General features: G+C 41.3%; 1 protein-coding gene and 1 pseudogene across 1 annotated transcript; both read right to left on the reverse strand.

Moving 5' to 3' along the window:
- Positions 1–3057: 3057 nt before the first annotated feature.
- On the reverse strand, positions 3058–4981 carry LOC147957047 (uncharacterized; annotated as a pseudogene).
- Positions 4982–23331: 18350 nt separating this feature from the next.
- Positions 23332–24614, reverse strand: LOC147957048 (uncharacterized). The gene is made up of 4 exons (XM_087536769.1): positions 24502–24614; positions 24112–24418; positions 23943–24038; positions 23332–23862 (listed from the first exon to the last, which is right to left on the reverse strand). Exons 1-4 carry the CDS (start codon positions 24612–24614, stop codon positions 23440–23442), a joined length of 939 nt encoding a protein of 312 aa, XP_087392895.1. The 3' UTR covers positions 23332–23439.
- Positions 24615–26160: the final 1546 nt, after the last annotated feature.

Consider the following 26160-nt stretch of genomic DNA (forward strand, 5'->3'; position numbering starts at 1 on the left):
GGGTGTCGACTACATGGCAAAAGAAGTTTCCAACTAAGTGCAAAACTTGTTCCATCATGTACACACATGCTGTATGTTGGTATTAACCTAGCATATCAAAATCTATTCCAACCAAGACGAAAAACTTGGTTACATTGCTTATGTGGTATATGCTAGTATGAACCTAGCAACAACTAAGCTTTTACACTTTGCGTGTCCTATGCAGAATAGTTTTGTTGTGAGTTATGATCATGTTCCATCTCTCTTCTCATGCTTAAATAGGAACACTATCACATACATTACCGTACCACTTGATACAATATGTGGAACAACCATGCGATGAATTGTTTCATGCTCACCATAAAATGAGCATGTGGGTATGTATGAAGTACTACGATTATCCCCTCCCTGGTCATAGCAATTTGAGCTCAGAGTGTAGTAGATGACCACAGCCGGATAATGTCTTTGCATTTGCCGTGTCAAGTCGCGGGCGTCATCACTATGAACTTGGTTAAGATAATAAATCATCAATATATACGAGAGCATAAAATACCCAAGAAATCATAATATCCACAATATACAACCACATATAAAAAAACATAAAATCATCATTTGTTAGTATCTGCCAAGAAAGTGGCAATTGAAGGGCGGGGTGGGGGAGGAGGGTGCATGCCCTTAAGCACAAATATAAATGTAGAGGCTTTTCACAGAAATTAGAATGATCCAGGTGACATAAACATAATGACCAAATGAAGTTTGTTTGGCCCTCGCAGCTTTCTCACTCATGTATCCTTTTAGTCGTTAATATACATCATCGATCTTGTTGGAAGCAGGGAGTAACAAGAGAGCTGAAACTCCAAAAACAGAGTACTCTGCTTGCTTTTCCAAAAGCAGAGTACGCAGTCATTGAGATTTAGTCACAACCAGTGTCCACTATACTCGATAAAATTCAAAAGAAAAAAAGGCAGACGATTGATGATGCACATCTCAAGCTTGTAATCAGGTGGATGACATACATACAAAAATACCTCAAATCCTTTAAAGACAAAATATACAAACTTAAAGAAGAAGTCAAAACAAGTCTATTCTACTGTCGATTAGGGCATAGGTTACACTTGAGCAGAGAACTTTATCCAGGCACCTCATATCTACCATAGCATCAAAAGCAAACAACATCTTCAGCTTGCTTCAGAGTTAACTCAAGCGTTGGACTAGTAAATACGACTCATTCTGGTATCACTTCCTCTTTCTGCAACTTGATGTGCTCCGTGGAATCGACCTTCTTTCCAAGTGTTGCTCGTGCCTGTGGATAGATGAAACAAGATGAATTTACCACACATGGGAACATAATAGAAAGCACATGAATACAAGCCTACCAATTATATAACAACATCAGATAGATCAATAGCTAGTTTGCATCATTTTAATGTGCATATGGCATGAAGCGACAAACCGAAGTTTGCAAATGTGTATCAAAATGTGCACGTGGCTTCACAACCTGAAGCTTACATGATAACACATCAATAAGATGAAATTTTTATTCAACAAACCAATTTAGTTTGTTTCTTCGGGTTAAATCCAAAGAAAAATGAATGAGTAAGCAGCTTATTATTCAATATTTATCAATTAAAAAAGGAACAGATAAACTACGCCGCCAGAAATTTATATAACAAAGAGGGTCAGATAGAGGAAGATGTGTTAAAACTAATGGATGAATACGAAGATGCATCCAGAGGAGAGAAGAATGAGAGCTAAGGAATTATGGAAATACTAGAAACAGTAAGAACTTTAGGTGTAGAAAGGTCATCATAAGAAAAGGCAATTGATTGAATATATTAGGCATGGTTTTAAATAGCCTGCTATAGCGTTTATATGAGGTCCTGCGCTAAGGTTTTTTTGTCCAAACACATGAGCAAACATTTTAAATAGCTCGCTATAGCACCGCTATGGCATTTAGAAGAGGTCCGCCACTAAGAGGCTTAGCGCGCTATTTAAAAGTTTGATATTAGGGAGGAAACAAACAGTACGCCGGTCTTTCTTAGAATAATACTATTATTCTCCTTGTAGTCCTATGATACTTTCACTATATGCAGGAACTTCCTAGCTGTTTATCAGTTCAGAAAAAAAAAACTCAATTGCAACATCGCTCTGAAAGCTCAATTGCACCATAGATCTGCTCCAAAATGCATTTTTCTCTAAGCATGCTTTTGCTGAGTGAAACGATCTGGTATGTAAATTCAGTTGCACATGTACGATGTTCCCTGCCCCAAATCTTTTCCTCATCCACAACACATGGTGTCTTGAAACCAATCTGCTATCTAGTTCACCCAAGCCAAATCATTTCATTCAGTAATACATACACTGTTTCGTTTAGATATTGTCATTGCATGATCACACTGCATCAAGCAAACTCATATTTTTAGCAGGGCAAACCTATTCTTTTAGACATTCAAGGGTTTATGAAAGAGCCAGTGGACTGTAACCATGTAAAAACAATCTGAGAGAACTATTTCATCGGTTTTAAAATTGCTACTTAGAGAGCAAACAAGGGGTTGATGTTATTTGATTATACTAATACAAATGTTATATATAAAGATACAAATGTATTGATTAAGGCAATAAATTGAAAATGATCTGAGCATGCTGGTCAAAACAAGGGCCAGTCAATATACAAGCCCGATGCCAACTTTGGATTACTAGAAGATGACAGTAAAGTTGTTTCCTTTTATAAGTAATGCAGTGATTGAAGTCATAAGATGGTCATATGTGCGTTCACTTGATGAGAATTGCTTTCCGAGGTTAGTAAAGCTTCCAGTTACATGTAATTTGGATAGTACATTATCCCAAAATGCACCAACAATACATAACACCAATTAACTACGTATTAAATTGCAGACGAGTCATAATACACTAGGCAGGATATGAATTGGCTGCATCCATAACAAGTACTGGTTGCAAGCAAATAAGCAACAAAGCATGCTACTATTAAACAAATCCCTACAACATATTGCTTTGTTGTATAACACTGAGACCAGATTATATAATAGTAAGAAAAGAGTAGATAACAAACTCACCACTTCAAATAGTTGGTGCACACAATGATGGTGGCAAACCAGCATATAGTCGACCATACATGTTGGGTTTGCTAAGCTCAGCGAACAACTCGACCTGCAACGTCTTGACGTCCACGGAAGATAATCCAAATTTAAGCATGTGTTGTGTAGATGGGGTGTACAACGCTTCCACGAGCAGGTATCCCCCAGCTACACCAACAAGAGCAGCATGCTTTACCAGCAACAGGATGACCTTCTCCGAGTACCATTGGTTATTTCTTAGAATTGAATACTTCAGCCAACATCGGTCATCTTCTTTGTACTCATCATAGCGTTTAGTGAGCATCCCGAGCATTCCGTCCGCTGCCTCGACGATGACATAATTGCGGTTCGGTGGTTGTTCAGGTGGGAGGTTGACAACAGAGAACTCCATGATGTGTGTGTCAAGGAGAAGCAACTTCTTCATGAAATGCAAACGCCAGCAGAAGCATCTATGGACGTACCGACGATAGGACAACCAAGGCTCAGAGTTCTCAAATGAGCCAATAGTAGCCTGAGCACTCCATTGATCATAAGTACGATTGGTGGTGAAGCCACGTTGAGAGTAGCGTGGCCAATTGAATACACAGGTTTTTGGCAAATCCTTTGTACACAAGTAGAAATCATGTAATTTTTATGTAAAATTGGTGAAAACACATATATTTGACATCACATATTTGAGATGACATCACAGACTTCTGGTCCTGGCACCACCACTGAGTACGAATGTGCCATTGTCCATCCAAACAGGAGAAGACCAGCATCAGCAGATTTATTCTGCATTGTGCCAAGCACACCACTCTGAATGATAAAGGGTTCTCCTTATCCTCGCCGGGAGCAACGAAAGTCTCCAGCATGAGGAGGTCCGGTCTACGGACCAGTGCTTTCAGGTGGTCGGGGACGGCAGGCAGCAGGATGTAGCGGCGGTGCACGGGGTCGCACATGGCGAGGTCCCTGACCAAAAATTGGCTGTACTGTAAGTCACAAAGCTCAGCGACCACGAGGAAGCGTTTGCCGGCTTCTTCTTTGACCGGGGCGCCGGCAAGGAGGGCCCCTCCGTCAAGGAAGTCAATTTCACTCCAGGAACGGCCGGCGGTGGAGGGGAGGAAGTGTTGGGTTTTCCCGGACACACACACACACTAGCTGGAGGTAGACGACACACGAGCTGGAGGTAAAAGAAGACGCACACTGAAACACAACACAGATACATGGGCTTTAGTAGCCAAATCACTCGCCAACACACCCCACGCACTAACCAACTGACCAACTTCCTAGCTGCATGCACGCACTACTCCACTTATGCATCCACGCGCCCACAACGGACCAGCCACACATATCGGCTTGACCCGCATCTTACTCCAGCAGCTCACGCACGTCACAAGCTTGAGTCATTCCCAAGTCTGTAGCATACTAGGAGCTTGCCCACGCAACGGCACACTTAACGCTTATAGCTCCACACTCTATCTGCCACAAGACTCGGCCGCTGCAACTCTAGGGAGCTTTGTGCATGCTGCTAACTAAAGTTTGAACTACATGCATCAACGAACTAATGCGACAAAATAAACATGATGAATACCTAGACAACAAGGTTAACTCTAACAGGAAGGAGGAGCAGGAGAAGTCGAAGGTGGGGAAGGCGCGGGCTGGGACGGTGGAGGGGTGCTGCGGCTGAGCTGGGATGAAGGGATTGTGGACCATGCCGACGAGAGGCGGCAGGTTGACGACGCAGTATCAGCGGAGGAAGGCGTGGCCGGAGATGACGCTGCGGAAGGAGGCGCAAGCGGTGGAGGCGCGGGTAAGGTCGGCGGCGGCGGGGAGGCGGAGGAATATTTCAGGCGGGCGAGGTCATGGACCGGAAGGGACGGCGGCTCCGGCGGTGGTGCTGGGTTGGAGGTTGGCGGCGGCGCCATTGGAGTGGCCCGGATTGGGAATTGGGGATTTTGGTGGGTTTGGTGAGGAACGAGTGACAGTGGACACTTCACCGCACAAGATGGTCAACATAATCCATTCTAAACAAACAATCACCTCTGTCTAAAAATTCCATAATTAACAAAACTCTTGATTTTGTCGACCAAGATGGTCCAACTAATCCATTTCTTTTGATGGTCAAGAGTAACTTTGAATTGAAGGATTTAATAAGCCAATATTCTATGGGAATGGATTCACAATAATTCCATAAAAGATTACGATTTATTTTATCCTGTTAAAATTCTAATTTCATTAAAAAATAACCTACATGGTGAGATGGTTCCATGATTAATTGTTTGGTATGCCAACATTTACATGCTTATTAGGCTAGTTGAATGCTCGTGCATTGCCACAGAATAAAGTATGTGCTGCTACTTCTCAAATGATCATGTTTGTATGATAATTGCAACCAACAAAGGTGTGTTGCTACTTCTCAAGTGACGATGTTTGTATGATACTTGTGCCCAACAAAGGTACTCGACAAGTGTTTCTTTAGTTCGTGGATGCAAGCGTGATACAAATGTTGTCTTAAGATTAAGACTCAATTAGAAATGGAAATTTCCTCATCTCTGATGATCATTTTGTATTCTCACAACTTCTTTTCTTCTACTCATGCGTCTCCTGGACCATTTATCTTGAAAACTGGACTTCTTCAACTCAGGTATATACTAGGTAATTGGAGTGAATGGTAATTGCCCGTATACTTCAGGTAATTGTACATGGATTTGCAACGGATGCACAAATACTCTAGTGAATGAATATGATTGTGCACCAAAATATACTTCATTTCTCGATTGAATCATTACTTTATTGGCAATATAATTTTGTTTGGTAAGCCAATAAGACATGGGGAAGTTGACATGATTTTTTCAAATTGGTGGGGGGGGGGGGGGGGGAATAAAAGACGAGATAGAAAAACAATATTCAAAACAGGGGCATTTGAGATGATAAGATGGCCCCGTTGACATTTCTGATCCCCAAAGCCTTCACATTTTTTTTTCAAGACCCTTTTGGTTAAGGCAAGCCAACTCCCTAGCCTATGCCTCTAAGCATTGCTTGCATCATTTCGTGGATGTTTATTATCTATGTCTAATTATTTTTAGGGGAATAAAAGACGAGATAGAAAAACAATATTCAAAACAGGGGCATTTGAGATGATAAGATGGCCCCGTTGACATTTCTGATCCCCAAAGCCTTCACATTTTTTTTCAAGACCCTTTTGGTTAAGGCAAGCCAACTCCCTAGCCTATGCCTCTAAGCATTGCTTGCATCATTTCGTGGATGTTTATTATCTATGTCTAATTATTTTTAGGGTAGCTATGTCTTGGTATGATCCTATGGGACATCTGCCAAGTATTGTTTCGGTGGTTATGTTTAGTTTTGACTTAAGGCGCCACGTACTTGAATATCGGTAGAAAGCGCCCACGCCTTCCTAGCGTTAGGTTTGTAATGGGCTGGCCCATAGATTCCATTTGGTCACGTCTTTTCCAAATTTTTCATATATGTGTTTTATTTTTTGATCATTTTTTCTTAAAATTATTCATGAGCATTGTGAACATTTGGTGCATCTTTTTGACATGGAGATTTTCCTTCATGATTGTTTTTTCACTTCCTGTTCTTTATTATTTTAGATTTTTTTTAATTTTTAAGAATAATGTCCATTAATTTTATTTTATTTTACAAATTTCAAAATTCTGCTGAATTTTAAAATGTTCATAATTTTAAAATATTTGTGAGTTTTAGAAAAATTCACTTTCATACTTGTTGCATGATATGAATTTGTCACCCATGCCTTTTTTATCTATTCTACTTTTTTCGTAGAAGGACCTGTTGATAATTCTTATCCCCAAGCATTCACATTTACATTTTTAAATTTATGATATATTTTTTCATATTCATTAACAAATTAGTCATCATTCTTTTTTTTTTGAAATTTCTTAAATAAAAACAGTCCAAAATAATAAACCAATTGAAAAAAATCGAATGAGAAAACGATTATAAAGGAAAATTGCCTGGCAAAGCACTAAGTGGGTCGCTGCCCAGTGTGTGCTTTAATGCTAAATTGCCACGTGAAGTTCTAAATAGGACGTCCCAAGAATTGGTGGAAATTTCCGAGCAGTTTTCAAGCCATCGACCAAGAAGAAGCACCAACCGATATCTTTTGAATGCCTTATGTAAACCGAAGGTTTCATTTTCCTAAAACACATAGCTCCAAGCCTTACAAAGAAACAAAGTCCTTTGAGTGTTGTTGACTCTTTTTGGAGGCTGGCAGTTTGTGTGTTAATCAAGAGAAGCAGTAGGATGACTTGGTGTTGTGACATCGATCTATTTGTTTGTTCTGCGGCATGACCCAATTTCTCCAACTCTCTGGATGGTGGTGAAGGATTACAAACTTGCTCTACGCGGGGTCATGTCCAAAATGATGTTCCTTAGCGGTTACCAAATCTCGCTTTGGGCGGCGAGTGGTTATTACAGTCTTCAAAGCCTGATATGGCGAGGGTGTTTGTAGGTGTCCCTTCATTTTAAGCTCAAGCGAACGGTCCTTCTAGGTGGTCTATGCTAAACTATGGCATGGGAGAAGGTGTCCCTCTCCCATGCCCCATGTAACCCTTATATAGAACAACTTATGGAAGGCTTCGATGTCGATGCATGGGGCATGCAGAGATTGGAGTCGATCTGTTATGAGTTCACAACACGTTTGGGACCTTATTACATGTTTGCAGAGAATTTCTTGATTCCCGATGCGTTGTATGATGGCATGAATCCTCCTGGTGCGGTGGAGCATCTTCTGGTGTCTACTGGGTATCCCGGATTTTAGACGCCTACCTTCGTAGTGAAGGCAAGCCGATAAGTGATTTGACATCATCAATAGCCCCCGATGAGTACTCGTAATAGAGCAGGTCTGAGTAAGTCTGGTGTAGATACTCGTGAACGCCTCTATCTTATATATTCTTCAGGTTGGATGCTGGGGTAGCTCCTTCCTTGGCGTCTTGTTCTGGCGTTTGATGTCTCACTGGGATCCGTCAACAGGCGAAATGTTGCTGTAGATGAGTATTTTCCCAACATCTTCGACGAGCATGGTGTTCATGTAGACACGTTGGGTCGAGAGGTGTATGTCAATAGGCAAATAGTCAATGTAGATTCCTTTTCATTGATTGCTTTCCAATAAGTTACTCGCGACTTGTTAGTGGTAGATGAATAATTTTTATTCCCTCGAAGTAAGGAATTTTTGTGGACTAAGTATGTTTTGATCGTTTGGTTCCGAGGCTTCACGCGTGAAGGAGGGGTGCCAAGGCGTTATTCTGACCGGTGGGAACTACGGGTGGTGATCTAAAGGTGGCCTGATCCTGAGATGCGTTAATTTCTTTCTTCGAGAAGTGGCTCTTCCTTTGAGCGCAGACGTATGGTGGACGAGCTCCACTAAGCTCGTTCTTTTGAAACAATTCCTTGGAAACTTGTACGTGTTGAGTAAGAATTTATAAAATTTCATTTGATTTTTTCATGTGATTTGCTGGCTGTACAGAAAAACCAAATTTCTGGCCTAATAAAAAAATCAGCCCATCTCGAAATACATACTTGGTTTTTTTTGCTCGCACACACACACACACACACACACACACACACACACACACACACACACACTACGCTCGCTTAGTGAATTGGCTTGACCGTTTATTCTTGTTTTTCTTTTTTTAATTTCTTTTTCCTTTCTTTTTCCATGCTTGTTTTTTCTTTTTCTTTGTTCTTTGTCATTTTTTTTCATGAATATTTTTTCAAATTCCTGAACTTTCTTTTTAAAATTGTGAACATTTGTTTTCATCAAATTCAAAAACTGTTCACCGAATTAAAAAATTGTTCTTTCAATTTAGAAAAATTTCATCAAATTAAAAAATTGTTAATTGTAATCCACAATTGTTCATAAAATATAAGAAATATTCATCACAACTAAAAATCTGTTCATCAATGTTTAAAAGAATCATGAATTTCCAAAAAATTTCATCAAATTGAAACATTGTTCGTCCAATTCAATATGTATTTATCAAATTGTAAAAAGTTCATAAAATTACAAAAACAAAAATATTCATTTTAATAAATTCACATACATTTTTTGGAGTCGGCATATATTTCGTGAATGTCATGAACATTTTCGCAAAATTAGTGCACACTTTGTTTTCTCATTTTTGTGAACATTTTTTGAAAATTCGTGAATTTTAAAAATTCCTCAATATATTTTAAATTTTGAGATTTTTATAAATTTACGTTTTTTCCATAATAATAAACATTTTTGAAAATACCGAATTTGATTTAAATAAGGAAAAATAAAAAAAGACAACGAAAAAAATATAATGAACAGGAAAATGGAAAAGAAGGGGCTTCCCGCTCCAAATATAATGAACATTGATGGGCACGTGGGTGGGGAGTGCGCGTTCCTGTATGCCACGTGTGAAAGTATAATAGTATTAAAGTTCAAAGGTACATAATATACATGTGAATGTGTATTCACAAAAAGAAAATCAATTTTTTGTGCTGTGAAAAATTGTATTTCATTATCAGGCTCCGTGAAGCCCATCACCACTGGCATTTTTCGCTCTTCCTTTTCATCTTATCTCCCGTCGTAACTGTTGCGTTTGTCTTGTAGTCGCATCTCTTTTGTTGCGAATGAGGAGTCAATTCCCATCTTTTCTCTTTTGCCCACAATCTTTTTTGGACACAGTACAGATGCAGACGCTTATACATAGGCACATACATCTACCCTTATGAATGCACGCATGCATACCCTATCCCTAAATAAAGCAGCAGCCTGACTTTATAAATAAAGCCATCACAACGTGTTCAACACACGTCACAGTGCAAGAGGTAGTAGAAGTTTACGGAATACAAACCAAGTAAATACCCATCGGCAATTACCTAGCGCGACCTCAAGAACTGCCATGAGAATAGGGAAAATTCTTTCTACTAATGAAAAATTCAATCAACATTAGGTTATTAAACTAAGTCATTTATTTTGCGGGCTGCTGTCAAGATTCATACATCACACAACCTAGATTCAAATGATTTTACAACAAGGGGACAAAAATCGAATATAAGGACAGTGTTTCTCATGCTTATATTATGTGAAAACAAGAGTCACACTGCTACCGAATATCAGTTTGTACCAGGAGAACACACAGAAATGATAACGAGAGTGAGAGTGAGACAGAGAGGCGGTGTATCACCCACAACTATGTTGCCGCTCTCGGATTATAACTTTTCCAAGCAACGGGACGGTTAATGCCAAAAGGAAGAGTGGTAACATCTGTAGCTTCTCTGCCCAGCTATGAGTGTATGTTACTGCGACGTAAGAAACGAAAACAAAATAGCAGCCCGCGCATACCATTGCTGTTTTCTGCACACACAAAAACGAGAACTATTATTGATCCATAAAATCCTTCATGAAAACGGTATGTGAAATGTATTAGGCATTGTGAGGCCAGCATGCTTTCGGAACATTTCTTATTCGAATAAAAAAACTCGACCAATAGGGAGAGAAGCCCCTAATGATTTTTATTAAAGAAGAAGATGTGAGACACGGTGTAAGAACCAAGGTTGGAACCCGCGCCGGCTGGGTGGCAACACTACACCCTGACCACTGAGCTGAGCGCTCATCCACACCCCATGGTGAATATGAATTATGAATTATGGGCTAATTACCAATTTACCATATATGCACATCTTTGCCTAGTTTAACAGATACTACGTCCTCTATAACTTAACATAAGACGATTTTGCAGTTATAGAGGTTGTATTATTTAAGACGATGAAGCATTAAAGACAAGTTCGGTAAAATCTGGACCTCGTTAAATTCAGTATCGAAAAAACAGTCTAAAACTTGGTATTTTAAGAACAACCATAGTATGCTCGGTGATTTCGGATGTGGGAAGAACCGAGAGACCAAGCATACAAGAATTTATCTTAGGACGAACAAGCAGGATATGTATGAAGATTGATCGATGTACAGATAGACAGAGAGGGGAGGAAGATGAGAACCGTTACCATGCATATAACGGCTATGGTCTCCACCACAGCGCTCAGCGTCAAGCCCGCTGGCGGCTCCACCTTCTTCGGCAGAAGGCCCGTCTTCATTTTGCTGTTGGCTGGAGAGGTGGAGAGGAAAGCTCTCAGAATGACCCGTGCAAGGAGATACCGTCCATGTCGTCCATACAAGGCACCTCGTTGCTTACTGTAGCTTCAAAAAATTATATAGATGTGAAAGCGACAACGAGCAGGGATTTAATTGTTGTTAGGTCCATACGTTGGATTTTTCTACTCGGGCTTCCCCACCGGTGACCGTTAAAGAAAAAAAATTTAACATCGGTTCCTGCTCCCGAGTAGAAAAAGACAGAGTAAAGCGCAAGCCACATAAAAAGGAACCGATGTTAATTACTCCTACCCTCTAGAAAAAAGATAATTGCCCTCTAAGTCTAAGAAATCTTGGATCAGCTGCATGATCTTTTGTACTTAGCAGCATGCCGTGTGCACTGACGCACGGCCGGCAGCGTAAAAAATTCTGCAGATCACGTCTACTTAGAATCAAAGTTAAACATAACAAATGTAATGTACATAACATGATGGCACTAGGGCATAGATCTAATCGGGAGGCCCCTAGAAATCTCAAATCTCACGTTTGGACAATGTGTTGAAGGACTGAATTTACTAGAGAATGTCTCTTTTTCACTATTTTCTTGCTAGCTAGCGAAGGACGGCACGCTCTCTCTCATGCACGTAGACATATTTGGCTTTTTTTAATCGCATCGGGTTATCCGTATCTTCATATCGCAAGGAACAAGAAACAAGACACATATTATCATGCAAAAAGAAGTGGTCAAAAGACATAATAGCTATACAATTATATTCCTAATGCAACAAATCTTTATGATGACATTTACCTGGCTGGAGCATACGGTGAGGGAGGTTTCTCCTATTATGTGAAATTGTAGGGCAGTCCCTATTGATAGTTTATGCATGTTGTCATGTTCTCCAGACTCTGAGCCACGCAAGGGCAAATCCAGCATTAGACAAAAGGGTCCAGAGTCCAGGTTCGAGAGAATTTCGGGTGGCCTTTAGCCAGGCATTCCAGCACCATTTTTCTCCCGAACAAAGATCACAGCGTGCCCCTTGTTTACTCTCCAACGACCAACAACACTAGCCAAAGAAGGGAGAGTGAGTGAGGAGATTCCTGGCGACGGAGATGAACTCCGAAGAGCGCAGCCAGGTCGATGAAGCAAGGACCTGGGACCCGCAAGAGCAGGCTCGGAAAGATCATCAGGCACGGATGATTGCTTTGGTGGCAGACTGGAGGAGAAATAAACTGGAGAATGAGAGGGCATACCTGCAAGAGCGAGCTAGGAGAGGTGAAGAGCGGAGAACTGCAGCGCGGGCACGGCTAGATCAAGAGCGAGCTAGGAGAGATCAAGTACGGAGACTGGAGATGCAGATACGGGAAGCGGATGAGAGGTGGGCTGCTGGTGCTGGACATGGAGTCAAAGAAGGAACGTCGCACCGGGACCTGGTGCAACATGCGCAAGATGAGGCAAGTAGAATTGAGGAGGGCACCATCAATAACGGCAAACCACGTTGCGCTCAAGTAAGCTGGTCTCAGTATGAATTAACTTTGTTTGGGGAGATCAATTTTTTTATCATATATGATTTTTTTGCGGTGGATATATGTGATTATTGTTGGTCACAATGATGCATAGTCTGGCCAGGGTTACCGCCTTCTTGAGAAAAAATATTATTGTTGTTAATCTGGTGCCTTAGTGGATCGTGCTCTCGTCTTGCACACTTTTAAAGTAATTATCTACTCTTCTTTTTACATACGAATACTAAGCAAATCACCAATAACTTCGATATTACTGGTTAAGAAAACCGTTATGTTGATTCTCATGGGTGCTGTGCTATTCTTTCTTTTGTTATTTTATCTGTTTCATAATGGAACCCTATCCATGTTTTGGATCGTCCGAGAAAAAAAAACATATTTTTGGTCCACGAATGATACTCCTTTTGTTGCGTTGAATTCCTTTGTGAGGTGATTCTTGTTAGAATCAAGAGTGAACTACTGACTCCTGGAGATTCAATCTCACGCATAATCTGAATCTAGTTGGTCACAGCTTGAAAAAAAAACACTCAGCTTGCCTAAAGAATTGGATCGACACCCATATCTGAGATATGATTTATATACTGATTGTTCCGAATTCTGCTCCACAGGTACAAAGGATGGAGCTGAGCCCCCAAAGCAAGCTTCAAATTTTCATCAAACATTCTCTCAGCGAGTTTATTATTTTTATTCTATGCTTAGGGCTTTTTTTCTTGTTACTTTTTATACTAAATGAAATACCGTAGACAATTGTTGTATGGTTCCTGTGTCAAAAAAGTTGTTGTCTCTTTTATCCTATATTTGCAGCCCGTGGGAGCTACCTTCGGTCTTTTTTTTTAAACTTAAGCTACCTTCATCTCCCTTAGAGCATCTCTAGCCCTTCCCTTAAAGTACTGGATGAACCCCAGCTCGGTGCACCCACGCTACACCCAAGCAAGATAACATACCAAAACATTTCGAAAAAAATCTAAAAATTTGTGGAAAGGATTATGGACAAATGTTATAGATGGTTGCAAAATTTTGTGGTCAAATGTCATCCGAGGAGTTCTGCACAAAAATAAAATAAAATTACAACTTGTGCTCAAACAGTGCACATAAATTTTGGGTATTTTTCAGCAATTTTGTTTTTTTTTTGTACAGAGCTCCTCGGAGGTCATTTGACCACCAAACTTTGCAAGCATCTATAGCATTTGCTCATTATCATTCCCACAAAATTTCAGATTTGTTTGAATATTTTCTTGCGTGGGTGTAGCGTGGGTGCACCGAGCTGGGATGTAGAACAACCACTCTCTTCCTTCAAAACTGTTTAACTCCCTACAATTTCCGTTTTGAGGAAATTAACCCCAACTAGCCCATCACTCAAATTATTGAACTCTTAATTTTGAGGACTTATTCCTCAAAAGAACCTCTCCCTACTCGAATATTGGAAGCCCCCTAATCTCATTAAACCCTCTCTCTTTCCTCCCTCAAACATCATGGCAATGGCATTTATGGCACCACTGCGGATGCCACATCCATGGGCCTGCCTGAATACAACCATCAAACCCCAGCGGATGCCCGATTCGAGCCCAAATTGTGCCCACCGCTCAAATCATCGGTGCATCTCCTAAAGCCACCACATAGTCAGTGCCATGGTTCGATGAATGATGATCGTCCTGGAGAAGCATCAGTCCGATATCGCCAACCAAGTGGACATGGTGGCCACCGTATGATTCAAGCTTGTTGAAGGAGGAGGAAATGGTGGTGAAGGAGGAAGAGGAGATGGAGGAGGATGATGTGGAGGGTAAACTTTAGCCATGTGAGGTCGCTAAAATGGAGATGGAGGCGGAGAAAGTGGTGTCACTTGCTAAAAACCAAGCGATGAATGTGTAGCTCTAGGCGGAGCATGCCAACACCGCCTCGCAGGTCCACCCCACAGTCGGCGTCAAGGTTCAGAGGCTATAGAGCGTCTCAATGCAGCTGTTGGTGCAGTATTTGGCTGAGATTGCCACCCGAATGACCGGGGCCGCCGTCACGACGCTATCGTCGGATTCGAGCTCATTGTCGGAAGAGGCAGAGGGAGATGGAGGAAGATGATGCCATGGGAGAGCTCGAGCCCTGGGAGCTCGCTGAGATGGAGATGTGGGAGGAGGAGGCAGCGCTCGCTGAAAACCAAGTGGAAGAGGTGCAGGTCTAGGCGGAGGCATCGACACCGCCGCTATCGCCGATGTGCTCTCGGTGGAGGCATTGATACCTTGCGTTTGAGGAATCCTCACAGCCACACATGAAGAAGAGGCCGTCCATAGTTGAGGGAGGACTGGGCACGGGAAGATTTGTCCGTCGACCTAGACTCTAACGTGCTTGGCTCCATCTACAAAGAGCATGTACCATGTCCGAGGGGCACCCACGACACCGAGGCTTCGGGCTCTGGCAAGGGGAAAGAGAAAGGCTTAGGCTGGTCATAGTGGGGAGTAACTTAGACTAGTGTCATATGCATGATACCAGTCTAAGTTACTATCTTCATAATGCAAAGTAACATGATAGTAGTGTCATAGATGGCTTCATTTATTAGCTTGTAGACTCATCTTGTCTTGGGAAGCACTATGTTACAGTAACATATTATGTTACCACCTCATATTTAATACTTGCCACATAAGCAAAAATTTCTTGGAGTGCGCTATGTTACTAGCTAAGTTACTCCCACTATAAGGCTGGTCATAGTGGGAGTAACTTAGCAAGTAACATAACACACCCCAAGAAAAGTTTGCTTACATGACATGTATTTAATGAGGAGAGAGATGGTTGAAGTAACATAATATGTTACTGTAACATAACACATCCCATGGCAAAATGAGTCTATATCTTAATAAATGATGGCTTGCATGATACCATATACGTGTTACTCTCCACTATGAAGGTAATAGCATAGACTAGTAACATATGCATGTTACTAGTCTAAGTTACTCTCCACTATGACTAGCCTAACTAGCCTTAGGGGCGAACTAGGGGTGAATAGGGGACCACCTGGAGTTTCACCATATCCTTTATGTGACATGGGTTTATTTGGTCAATAAATAGATCTATATATGGATATTTCTACTGTTAGACCACCTGCCTCAATTGGCTAGCTACGCCATTGTCAAAGAGCTGGTCATTGAAATCTCGTCCGACAAGTATTAGATTACTTTGTAGCTCTTTTAGTCGCTAGTATAGGTAAATTAAGTGGTAGTTTGTTTAATTGTAGTACTTCTATGTTTAATGTGGTAGTGTTCTGTATGATTCAGAAGTGAGTTATCTTAATCTGGTTTGACATCGTGTTTGAAAAGACTAGTTTGCGTGCATTTTTGTTTTTTCCGGGCTAGGTGCACAAATTTTGGACACCTCAAAATTGAAAGAGTTAAGTTTGAGTTGGTGTTTGAGGAGTAAAAGTTGAGGAGAAGGATTAAAGAGGCTTTTAGGTGCTGAATAAGATCGTTGCTGATAAACTGAAGCAAGAGAGGCTGTTGTATTATTGGTTGCCAGGGCATGGAGAGGTGCTTCTATAAAACATCATGTCTGGGAACTTTCTCGGTGCTTCAAAACTCTGTGCATTTGTTTAGGTGTTATGGAAGCAATAATAATCATGAACATTTTCGCATCACTCAGTTTCAAATTAAACTTCGACTTATATCTTACTCGCTATTGACAGGGAGCTGGATCTTACCTTTCCCAGTTAGCCCGGCAGATATGGGAAGGGATTAGGGAGAGAGCACTATCTGCAGTTGGATTGAGATCATGTATGGAAAGATTCGAGAGACCCATGCGTGACTGTCACCATTGTCTGTTAGGACGGCGATTTCTATCTGTGTACGCTGTGAAGGAAGAGTTGTTATTTGGCCACCATGTCAACCTGTTAGACGAAGCTAGTCTCGGCTATAGCAGTCTCAATGGTGAAGGAGATGATGATCATACCCTTAAGATTAGGTTTAGGGGCGTGCTACTGCATCTGAGGCAGAGTTTCACTGCTCGAGACAGAGACGCGGAGTTGGACGCTTTTGTGGCAGCACATCTCACAAGAAACCTTACTGTAAGTGCATGCCCACGTTTCCAAACATTCACATAAAGCAATGCAAACCTGTGTACGTTCCACGTAGAACTTATTATTTTAATTCTACGAGGCTATGTTTCATTTCAAAACGAACAGTGAACACATGGATTCTGTACCATGTTATATGTGATGCATACGGCTATTTTTATTCTATGAGACTACTTTTACATGTGCAATAACCAGTATGAATATTTTTGCCTGACATAATTTTTCTTCTTTCGTCCATAATATGATTTGTTTACGTAGATTGAAGTTTGGACCTTTTTTATTTGCGAGGAATTGAAGTTTGGACTTGTACTCGTTATTGACAGGAAACTAAATTGCAATTACCAATCCGCACACTGAAGCTGGAAACAGACGTGTGCCATTGCTGGGAACATAGTAAATGTAGTAGATCAGATGGCTGCAAGGAAGACTTGTTACTATATATAAAATGCCGAGGAGCCGATGCATATGCAGTTGGTATACTGGTGGCTGATAACGTAAGTGCATGTGTTCCTTTCCATTAGATGTTTCTCCTTATAAAGTTTTGAGTTGTAAGCACGGATCCTGTGCGGTTCTACAGTTGCGGACGTAAGTTACAGATTGATACTACAGACTGGTGTAGAGGTGGAAATCACCTAGGTTTGTAAGTTACATAGGGTCTCCTCGTAATTTCAGCCTTTTGCATGCATTTATATGAAAATATACTAGTAACATTTTAAATATATGGAAAATACAATAGGGGCAGAACAAGAGCTGGGCCAGCCGGGTTGCTGTGCTCATGACTTTTCTTGCATTTGGGTTAAGAATATCAAAACGTTTTTTGGCCTGTCCAGGCATCTTTCTACTCCTGACTCTAATTAATCATTAACTGGTACATGTTACTAATATAACATCCAAAAGTATAGTTTATCATAAAGCTAATATTTCTGAATTATTAATATCTTCACATGTGAGTGTTTTATTATTACTTTCTACATAGCAGCATGTGATAACATCATCATATCTCTCATGTAGCGGCCGGATGGGGGACAAGTAGGCCGTTGAGTAACTTGTTAGGGTGTGTATAATAATGCTATATAACAATGCCATGTAAGATCATTGGTTAGGTGGTAGAGAGAAATAAAAAAAAAAGGTATTGTCTTCTCTTAGCTAATATATGATCTCTTAATAAGATAATCCTTTCTCTACAATATTGTATGAGATGTCTTCTACTATTCACACAGTTTCTAATTTAATAGTAATCACTACATAACTTTTGAATCATGCAAATATTAATTACAATAACGCTAGGTGACGTGCAATACACAAGACAAGACCGCCTTATCAATGAATGTGGAACACCTTAAGCTACCTACAAGATTAATGTACATGAATAATAGCTACCTTACTTCTCAGGAAAACATCAAAACAATTCTACCTAAAAAGAAAAAAAATAAGTTAGGCTGAAGCTAATGTACACTCCCCGTAAATTTTCATGTGACGAAATCACTAGATAATTTTATTTTGTTCGTTAAAGCAACTTGAGAAAAACTTGATGCAGTTGAAGGGTGGAGTAAGAGATCCCTGGATTTACTGGATGGAAATAATTTGTCAAATTCAAATGTTTTGACATGTGTGTTTTGCATATATTCTAGGAGCAAGCATTTTCAGTTTGTTTCCATTTCATGCAGAATGGTGTGGTTGTTCAAAACTTTGTGTCCACAATATTTGGAGGATTTAGTTGTCCTTTCCTTCACAAACTTAAGTGGTACCTCCAAGGGCGATTATCCTGAGTTCATAAGATTGGGGCTTTATGTTGGGTACGTGCTTCTTATTGTATTGACATTCGTCGGGCTCATGGAGAAGAAGATGGCGAAGTCTGCCATGAGGGTGGCGGCAGGCATGTCGATTGCTGCAGTGACAATATCTGCGGTGTATGAGGTTTCAGAGAAAGTCTACATCAGGAGTTTTATTGGGATATTAGGGGCCATTGGAACCTTGGCGATGGCTGTGGTTAAGTGGAGGTAAGCACTAGGAATTAAGTTTTTCAGCCATGCATTACCAATGTATATAATACTTACATATTTTTGCCTAAAAATTCACTTGTATGCAATTAACTGATTTTTATATTTACACCCGTCAAAGCAAAGGTATGTATGTATTGCATTCAGATATACATGCAAGTATTTATATTTAAATGTTTGGGGGCAAAATCTGCATCTATTATTTTAACAGATATTATCAGAACTTTGTTATGATTTGTGTTAAGTAATAATTGGATACATATACAAGGAGCGAGTAACTATATTATAAGCTGTGTAGAATTGTAATTCATAGTTATTATACGCCCCTAATAAACCAATATACAAAATGCAGTAAAGTTCTATATAAATGTTGTAATTTGGGATTTTAATATTCAACTCACAAATTTACTACATTTTTCTAATTTCTACATTTAATACACAACTCTACTATATATTGTACACTTCTTATTAGAGGGGTCTAATAGCTTATCCACGGTCCAACTTAGAATAAAACAACAATCCCCTTTACAAGTTGTACAGTAGCCTATTCAGCAACTCACATGCTCTACCTTGTCGCTGCCCTCTGCCCCCTCATTGTTGCCTCCTGCCTTGCCGGCACTCAGCTCCGCCGTACGTGTTGTTACAACATCTTCAACAACCACCACGCACAAAACCTCTCTCCACTACCGCGCACAACACTTCTACCCGCTGCCCAGTGCTGCTTCCTCTCACTGCCGTGCTCCTCCCTTGCCGCCGCACGCCTTTTGGCTCTGGCCTCCACCAGCCGCTGCTGCACACCATGCTTCCACTCGCTGCCATCCCTCGCCACCGACTCCGGCCCTCCCACGTATTTGTAGAAAACATGCAGACAAATATGGAGCACCAAAACATGTATTTTGAATATCTGTTTTTTGCTTCTCAATGTATAACGTGGAATTCGCACTTCAAGTTGTGTGATATGGTAGATACACAAATATGTTAATCAACTCAATTCTCTTCAGATTTTTATAACATTTTGGAAAAGCTACGTCAAAGTGCTAAGCAATATATATTCAACCGTGTGTAATTTTGTCCAAACTAATTGGTTACTCCAGTTTATTTTCATCACAATGTTTTTCTCCGTTTTTTTTTGCAAAATACACGCGCATGCCCAGGGAGAGAGAGAGAGAGAGAGAGAGAGAGAGAGAGAGAGAGAGAGAGAGATGTTTTTAACTTCAGTAGACTATAAGTTTATTTAATTGTAGATTCACGTATACTTGTTTCAGTTTACACACAACTTACTTAATGTTTCCAATGAACATTTATGTTTTGATCCTGATGTTTGATATCTTGTTTTCGTCTGCAGGTGATGTTGTTGCCCGGGTCCGTTAGAAGATATACTGGTGCCCGAATTTATGAGAACTTGAGCGGCATTATATTGTTTGCTGGTTCGTATTGGCCATCAAGTTCCTCGGAAGATGTACAAAAGTCTTTTCAGTAGGATTTGATCAGTTTTTTCTGTCTTATTAGTACATTGTTGGCAACAATCATTGTCGAAAATATTTCCGTATTTTTCTTATTTCATTTTAGTTTTATTCTGTAGATTTGTTAATATAACTTGAAGCACGAATGAGGCGAGAACTTTCTAGAGTTGCTTACCTGGCGAAGAGGAAAATTTGATCTTAACCATCAATTAATTAAGGGTAAATTTGGCCATCTAAATATGGTTAACAATATAGAAAACAATATTTTGACACATTTTATCAAGGAGCTAAAATGAAATGCTACCTGGCAGGGTTTCTTACTAGTGGCGTAACGGTAAATTAAATGAGGGGTGTGCTAGTATATATACATTTGAATATAAAATAAATGACACCTAGGGAATATTTCTTTATTAAATTTCATCGTAGAATTGAAAAGTACCACTTCCCACTTAACTTACTCATACAATGCAATACTCAAGCACGAGTCTAGAGCTTCTCACTTATGGGCTAAGGAAAATAATGATGAGCGTTTATGTGAAGTCAAAAATCAAGAAAGGCTTGCATGAATGGGGTTGGATCATTAGGAAGTTTTAAGTTCTTATAATCGATGTTAACACACGGAGTAGGGATTGTGTGCATGTACAGTCATACCGATCATTGGTTGCTGATTACCTTTGATCCGGTTTCGGATGTAGATAGTCCCTAACTTTCCCCCCGAAGGTGACCCTTGGTATCAAACCCACGGTAACAACGCAGATGCAAAACGTGAGTCTGGCAAGCTTTTATTGACATAAATAATTCCAGTTTGCCGGGCCAAAATTGCACAACTCCAAGGGAGAAAACAATTAAAGAGATTACACAACTTTCGAGCCGATGGTTGACTTCACCAGGCGAAGCCCACGTGGCCGCTAGTGGAGGTGGGGCACTCACCCGCGGCGGCCTCCAATTTGTAGGGCGCTAGGATCGGGCGTTTTGTGGCCGAAATCACTGTTCTGCGTTTATAGTCACAAACTGAACTCGACGAGAAAGTATTTCGTGATTTGACCCTTTTAGAAACGCCAGGGTCCGTGGCATTTCCACCCAACATAGAAACGCCGAGCAAGCTAGCGTTTCTGCCCTGGCCCACTGCCAGGCCAAGGACGCGTTGGCTGCTGACGTGGCAGGATGGAAACGCCGACCCAGCTAGCGTTTCTGGAAACGCCATAGTCAGTGGCGTTTCTGGTGCAGATATTTTAGGTGGCCGCGGGGCTTTCACCCACCACTCACCACTCACTCTCTTCTCTCCCATTGGCCTATCCCGAGCTCTTGCCCTTTTCCCCCTTTGTGTCCCTCACTTAGCCCCTCACAAATCCTTGCAAATCGATTGGGTTGGTCCGTGGATCCGGTGTCATTTCCGTTCGTTGAGGTAACCTCCTTCATCTCACAAATTTGTATTGGTTGGATTTGTCCATTTGGATTGATTTGTTCTTGTTGTTCCTTACCCTAGTTTTGAGCATGGATCTATAATGTGATGTTTTGAGTATTGTTGTTCCAATAGTGTTGCATTTTGATGTTGTTGAGCATACCTTATTGTGGGTTATGGCTAATGTTAAGATTTAGGGTTAGGGTTATGGCCAGTGTTAAGATTTAGGGTTAGGGTTAGGTGTTTTGTTAGCAATGTGGTATATTTAGCATTGTACATTTCTTATACTTATGTTACCATTTTTTTAGATGGACAAGATTGTGAATATTCATTATGTTGACAAAGAGGCATTCATGAATGTGGATATTGTTGACAAGTATGAGGAAGTGTTGATATTTCTTGAGACCCCTAGTTATGAAGAGGTTGTGGAAGAAACACGGATAAGATTAAAGTGGGTGGATGCAAGTGATCAAGTTGAATTAGTAGGAAGATATGATGTTGGGTCGGCACACAAGTGTCGAATGAAGACAATACCTATCAAGTCCAATTTGCATTGGGCTGCATATAAGGAGGTTGTTGCATCCTCAGAAGTCAAGTCACTCGAAGTCTTTGCAAGTAAGGTGGTCAAGGCTCCTCTCTTTCATGTTGACTTGAACCAAACCTTAGTAGATGATGTGAACCCGGTTAGTAGTGTGCCGCCTATTGTTGAGTATAAAGTTGAAGCGGAAGCCAATGAGTATCCCCAATATGAGTTCGGAGGTAGTGCACCGATGAAAGATGATGGCGATGACTCCGACGAAGAGTATGAGAGGCACCACAACATTGTTGGTGATGTAGAGGCTGAAGTAAGGCAGCAGGACATGGATCCTAACATTATCTATCAGCGTGCTTGTGTGGATGACTCGGATGATGAAGGCCTGGTGAATGAGTTGGACGAGGATGGCTTGACTGCGAAAGAAGCAGAGTGGTACACAAACATCACCGGTAGGGATCACAAAGTTCCCTTGTTTTGTGATGTTAGCCTTGCAGATAAGGCTATAGTCGATGGTGGCATGAGCAAGACAATTGAGGCTAGACAGTTCCCAAGTAGTACACCCGACGCGATTTCGATGTCATACGTGAGGAAAGGTTTGATGTTCAAGCACATGCTAGAATTCAGGATGTGGTTGTGTGAGTATGCTGTCAAACACCACAGGCCTTTCATAGTTGTTCACTCGGACTGCAACAAGCGATACACCGTGAAATATGAGGTAGAAAGATGCAAATGGAAAGTCAATGGAAGACTCATGAAAGATGGTTGGTGGAAGATAACTAGTTGCAAGGCCACTCACCAATGCACACCGCCGGCGTAGAAGCACGGAAGACACACCGTCAACTAACATCAGAATTCATTGGTTATAAATACCAGAAACATATAGCCGAGGATCCAACCATTAAAGTGAAGTTGTTGATGAGTTGGATTGAAGATAAATTCGGATATAAGGTCAAGTACGGAAAGACATGGAAGGCCAAGCAAGTCGCTCTCAGAATGTTGTATGGTGGATGGGAAGAGGCTTACAACATGCTACCCAGGTTGCTGGGAGCGATGTCGTACAGAAACCCAGGAATGTACCACTATGTCCAAGATATTGAAGGAGTGTTCCGTCATGCCTTTTGGACGTTTGGCCCATGCATTGCAGCTTACATAATAATTACCAAGTCTTGCTAACATAGAACTAAGAAATCCATCAGACATAAAACATAAGAAGTTCATCACATATAGAACTAACAAGTTTGCTCCATCTGAAACGCTCACTACATTTCTAGTTCACCACATATAGAACTAACAAGTTTGCATTAGTCATCACTTCACTTCTTGCCTCTTTTTGCAGCCATCTTCCCCCTGTTGACGTAGCCCTCTGGAGTGTTCTGCCATCCAGGACGTCGGATGGTTCTTGAGCTAACTCGGTGTGCTTCTTCAGAAGGCTGAGAAGGTTGAGTTGGCGGTGGAGCATCTTCCATCTGCGAAGCCGCAAGCTCCACATAGTCCGGATCCGCATCGTAGTCTGTCTCCTCCTCTTCATCTTCCTGTTCATCAATCCGTGCTCGGCTCGAAGAAGCACCTGCTCGGCTGGAAGATGGACGAGCGGAAGAAGCGCGTGCTTGGCTCGAAGATGGACGAGCGGAAGACAACACATCCATTCTATACTGAGCACGTGCATGCACATCCGTGGATGAACCGCCATGGCAAGAAAGTAAAGCGGCTAGTGTTCGGCAACGATTCACAACCTTCTGCAGAGGCAAAGACATTGACATGTAAATATGCAAAAATAGTTCGCATGACACATGTTCATATTAAGAGGGCCTCTAACCTGTAGAGTACTCCTAACAAGAACGTCTGTTTCTCTACCAGGTGCGCGGCCAAGCACCACATTACTATCATTGATACATCTCCATAGCTCCGTGCCCTGAATAAAACTTAAGTGACACACCACTCATGAAGAAATGTCACATGTTCAAAAAAGAGACAAAAAGACATACCACTCGGTCATGCAGAGGGCCATAATCTAGGTGCGCTCCAATGGTCTCCCTAATAGAGTTGTTGAATGCACCATCAGCAGCCTCACTTGGCATTACTTCCAAGCAATCGGCACGAGTCCAAGCACCCTTAAGGATAACTCTGTACTCTTTGCGAAGCCACTCCAAATGCCTTAAATATGCCCCCTCGTCGTTGTCAGGTGTGTGATCATCTTCAACTCGGGCATTCCTCTGAGCATTCCACATGTCTACCCACATAAGATGGTGATCCTCCCAATTAATGACATTCTTGTTGTGTTGCCGGCTCGTCCTACAAAGCATGAGAAGTATCGGCATCATTTTCATTTTTCCGTGGTTACACATTGATCAACATATGGTACAAGAAACTCTCACCTATGTAGCACCACACTTGTCTCAACATACTCCGGCGGGGTGCGTTGTTGTAGTCCAAATTGCTTCGAAACACGATGTGGAAGATGCCACTCCACCGCAAAAAAACATATCATAGGGCAACACACATGCCAAAGATGTTGGTCACGAAGGCACATATTGCTCAAAGGGAACTGCCTAAGTACCATGTACGGCCTCCAATTAACCTACATCACAACATGTCACTAGCTCATGCACAACAAAAAAAATCTGTAATGATGGCAAGGGATTTGATAATTACCTAGTTGTAAGTAAGCATGTCAAGCTCGCTTATGTATGCCTTATACCGCCCCATGGCGGCGATACTCGACACTTGGACATTAGCCCAAGTGTATGCGATAGTGGGATATCGCTCCTCATCCCCGTCAAAAGGCCACTCCCAAGGTTCTTCCGGAGCAATGGTGAAGTTACGGCCCGCAGGGATACGCTCCCACATCCAAATCTGTAGGGCCCAAACAAAACCACCAAGACAAGATTTCGGCTTACTCCTCATACATGCTCCGTCCAACTGCACATTTGTACACACATTAAACAATCACAGGAAAAAAATTCTTTCATATAATGAGAATGCATCAAATTATCATTACCTGACGGTACAAGAAGGCTAGTGCCGCCGACCCCCAACTCCACTTGACATCCCAGTTACGAAGAGGGTCTATGAACATCCACGAGGCTGTGTCTCCCGTGCCGTTAGGAAACACCACTTGGGTCAAAAGATTCCATAAGTAAGCCCTGGTGTACCTCTCCACAACAGCCGGACTGGCATTCTCTGGGCACTCGTAAAAATGTTCTTGTAGCCACGAGAACAAAACACCAGATGGCCTAGGATCCTTCTTTGTTTCATGAATCCACGGGGGAGGTTCAACACCAACCAAACCTGCAACCCTTTGTCGCCACCCCTCAGACCTCACCTTCCCGATAAGAGCCCTGCCCTCGATCGGAAGAACGGAGATCATCGCAATATCCTCCAAAGTAACGGTCATCTCACCAAGAGCAAGGTGAAAAGAGTGCGTCTCCGGTCTCCAACGGTCCGTAAGGGCGGTAATGGCCGTCGAGTTCAGCCATGGTGGTGTGCCTTTAAAGTTGAGCACAAACTGGAGAAGATCCATTCTTCTAAAATAAGGCTCGTAGCGACGGTCATACCTCAAGGACTCACGTGGGTTGTGGCCTCTCAAACGAAGTACTGGAGGAACCTACAAATAACACACACACAATTTATATACTTCTCTAAACTACTCACAATATGAGAATCAACAATGTAGATACATAATTACCTCCCCTCTTTCCACTAGCACAGCACGATGCTTCTCCTCGTAATAATCATCAAGGCCGGGATATTTATCCGGCTCAAACATCCTACAAAATAAGGTCAATGGATTTGTTATAATATATGCTTAAAATTATGACCGCATCATATACAAAATTGTGTGAGAACTACTACAAATTATCCCAAAGATACATTACCAACACCAATTCTTTTCAACCTATTTTATCCTAAAGAATCTATCACAACTAATTATTAACAAATAATAGGCTCAACCTAATCCAAAAAAATGGTCTCTCTCTAAATCCAATAATAAACAAGTTAACTAAGAATACTTAAACACAAGGAGTATATGTCTT

The sequence above is a fragment of the Triticum urartu genome, chromosome 7A, assembly GCF_056163025.1.
Source record: "Triticum urartu cultivar PI428250 chromosome 7A, HENAU_Tu73, whole genome shotgun sequence".
Lineage (NCBI taxonomy): Eukaryota > Viridiplantae > Streptophyta > Magnoliopsida > Poales > Poaceae > Triticum > Triticum urartu.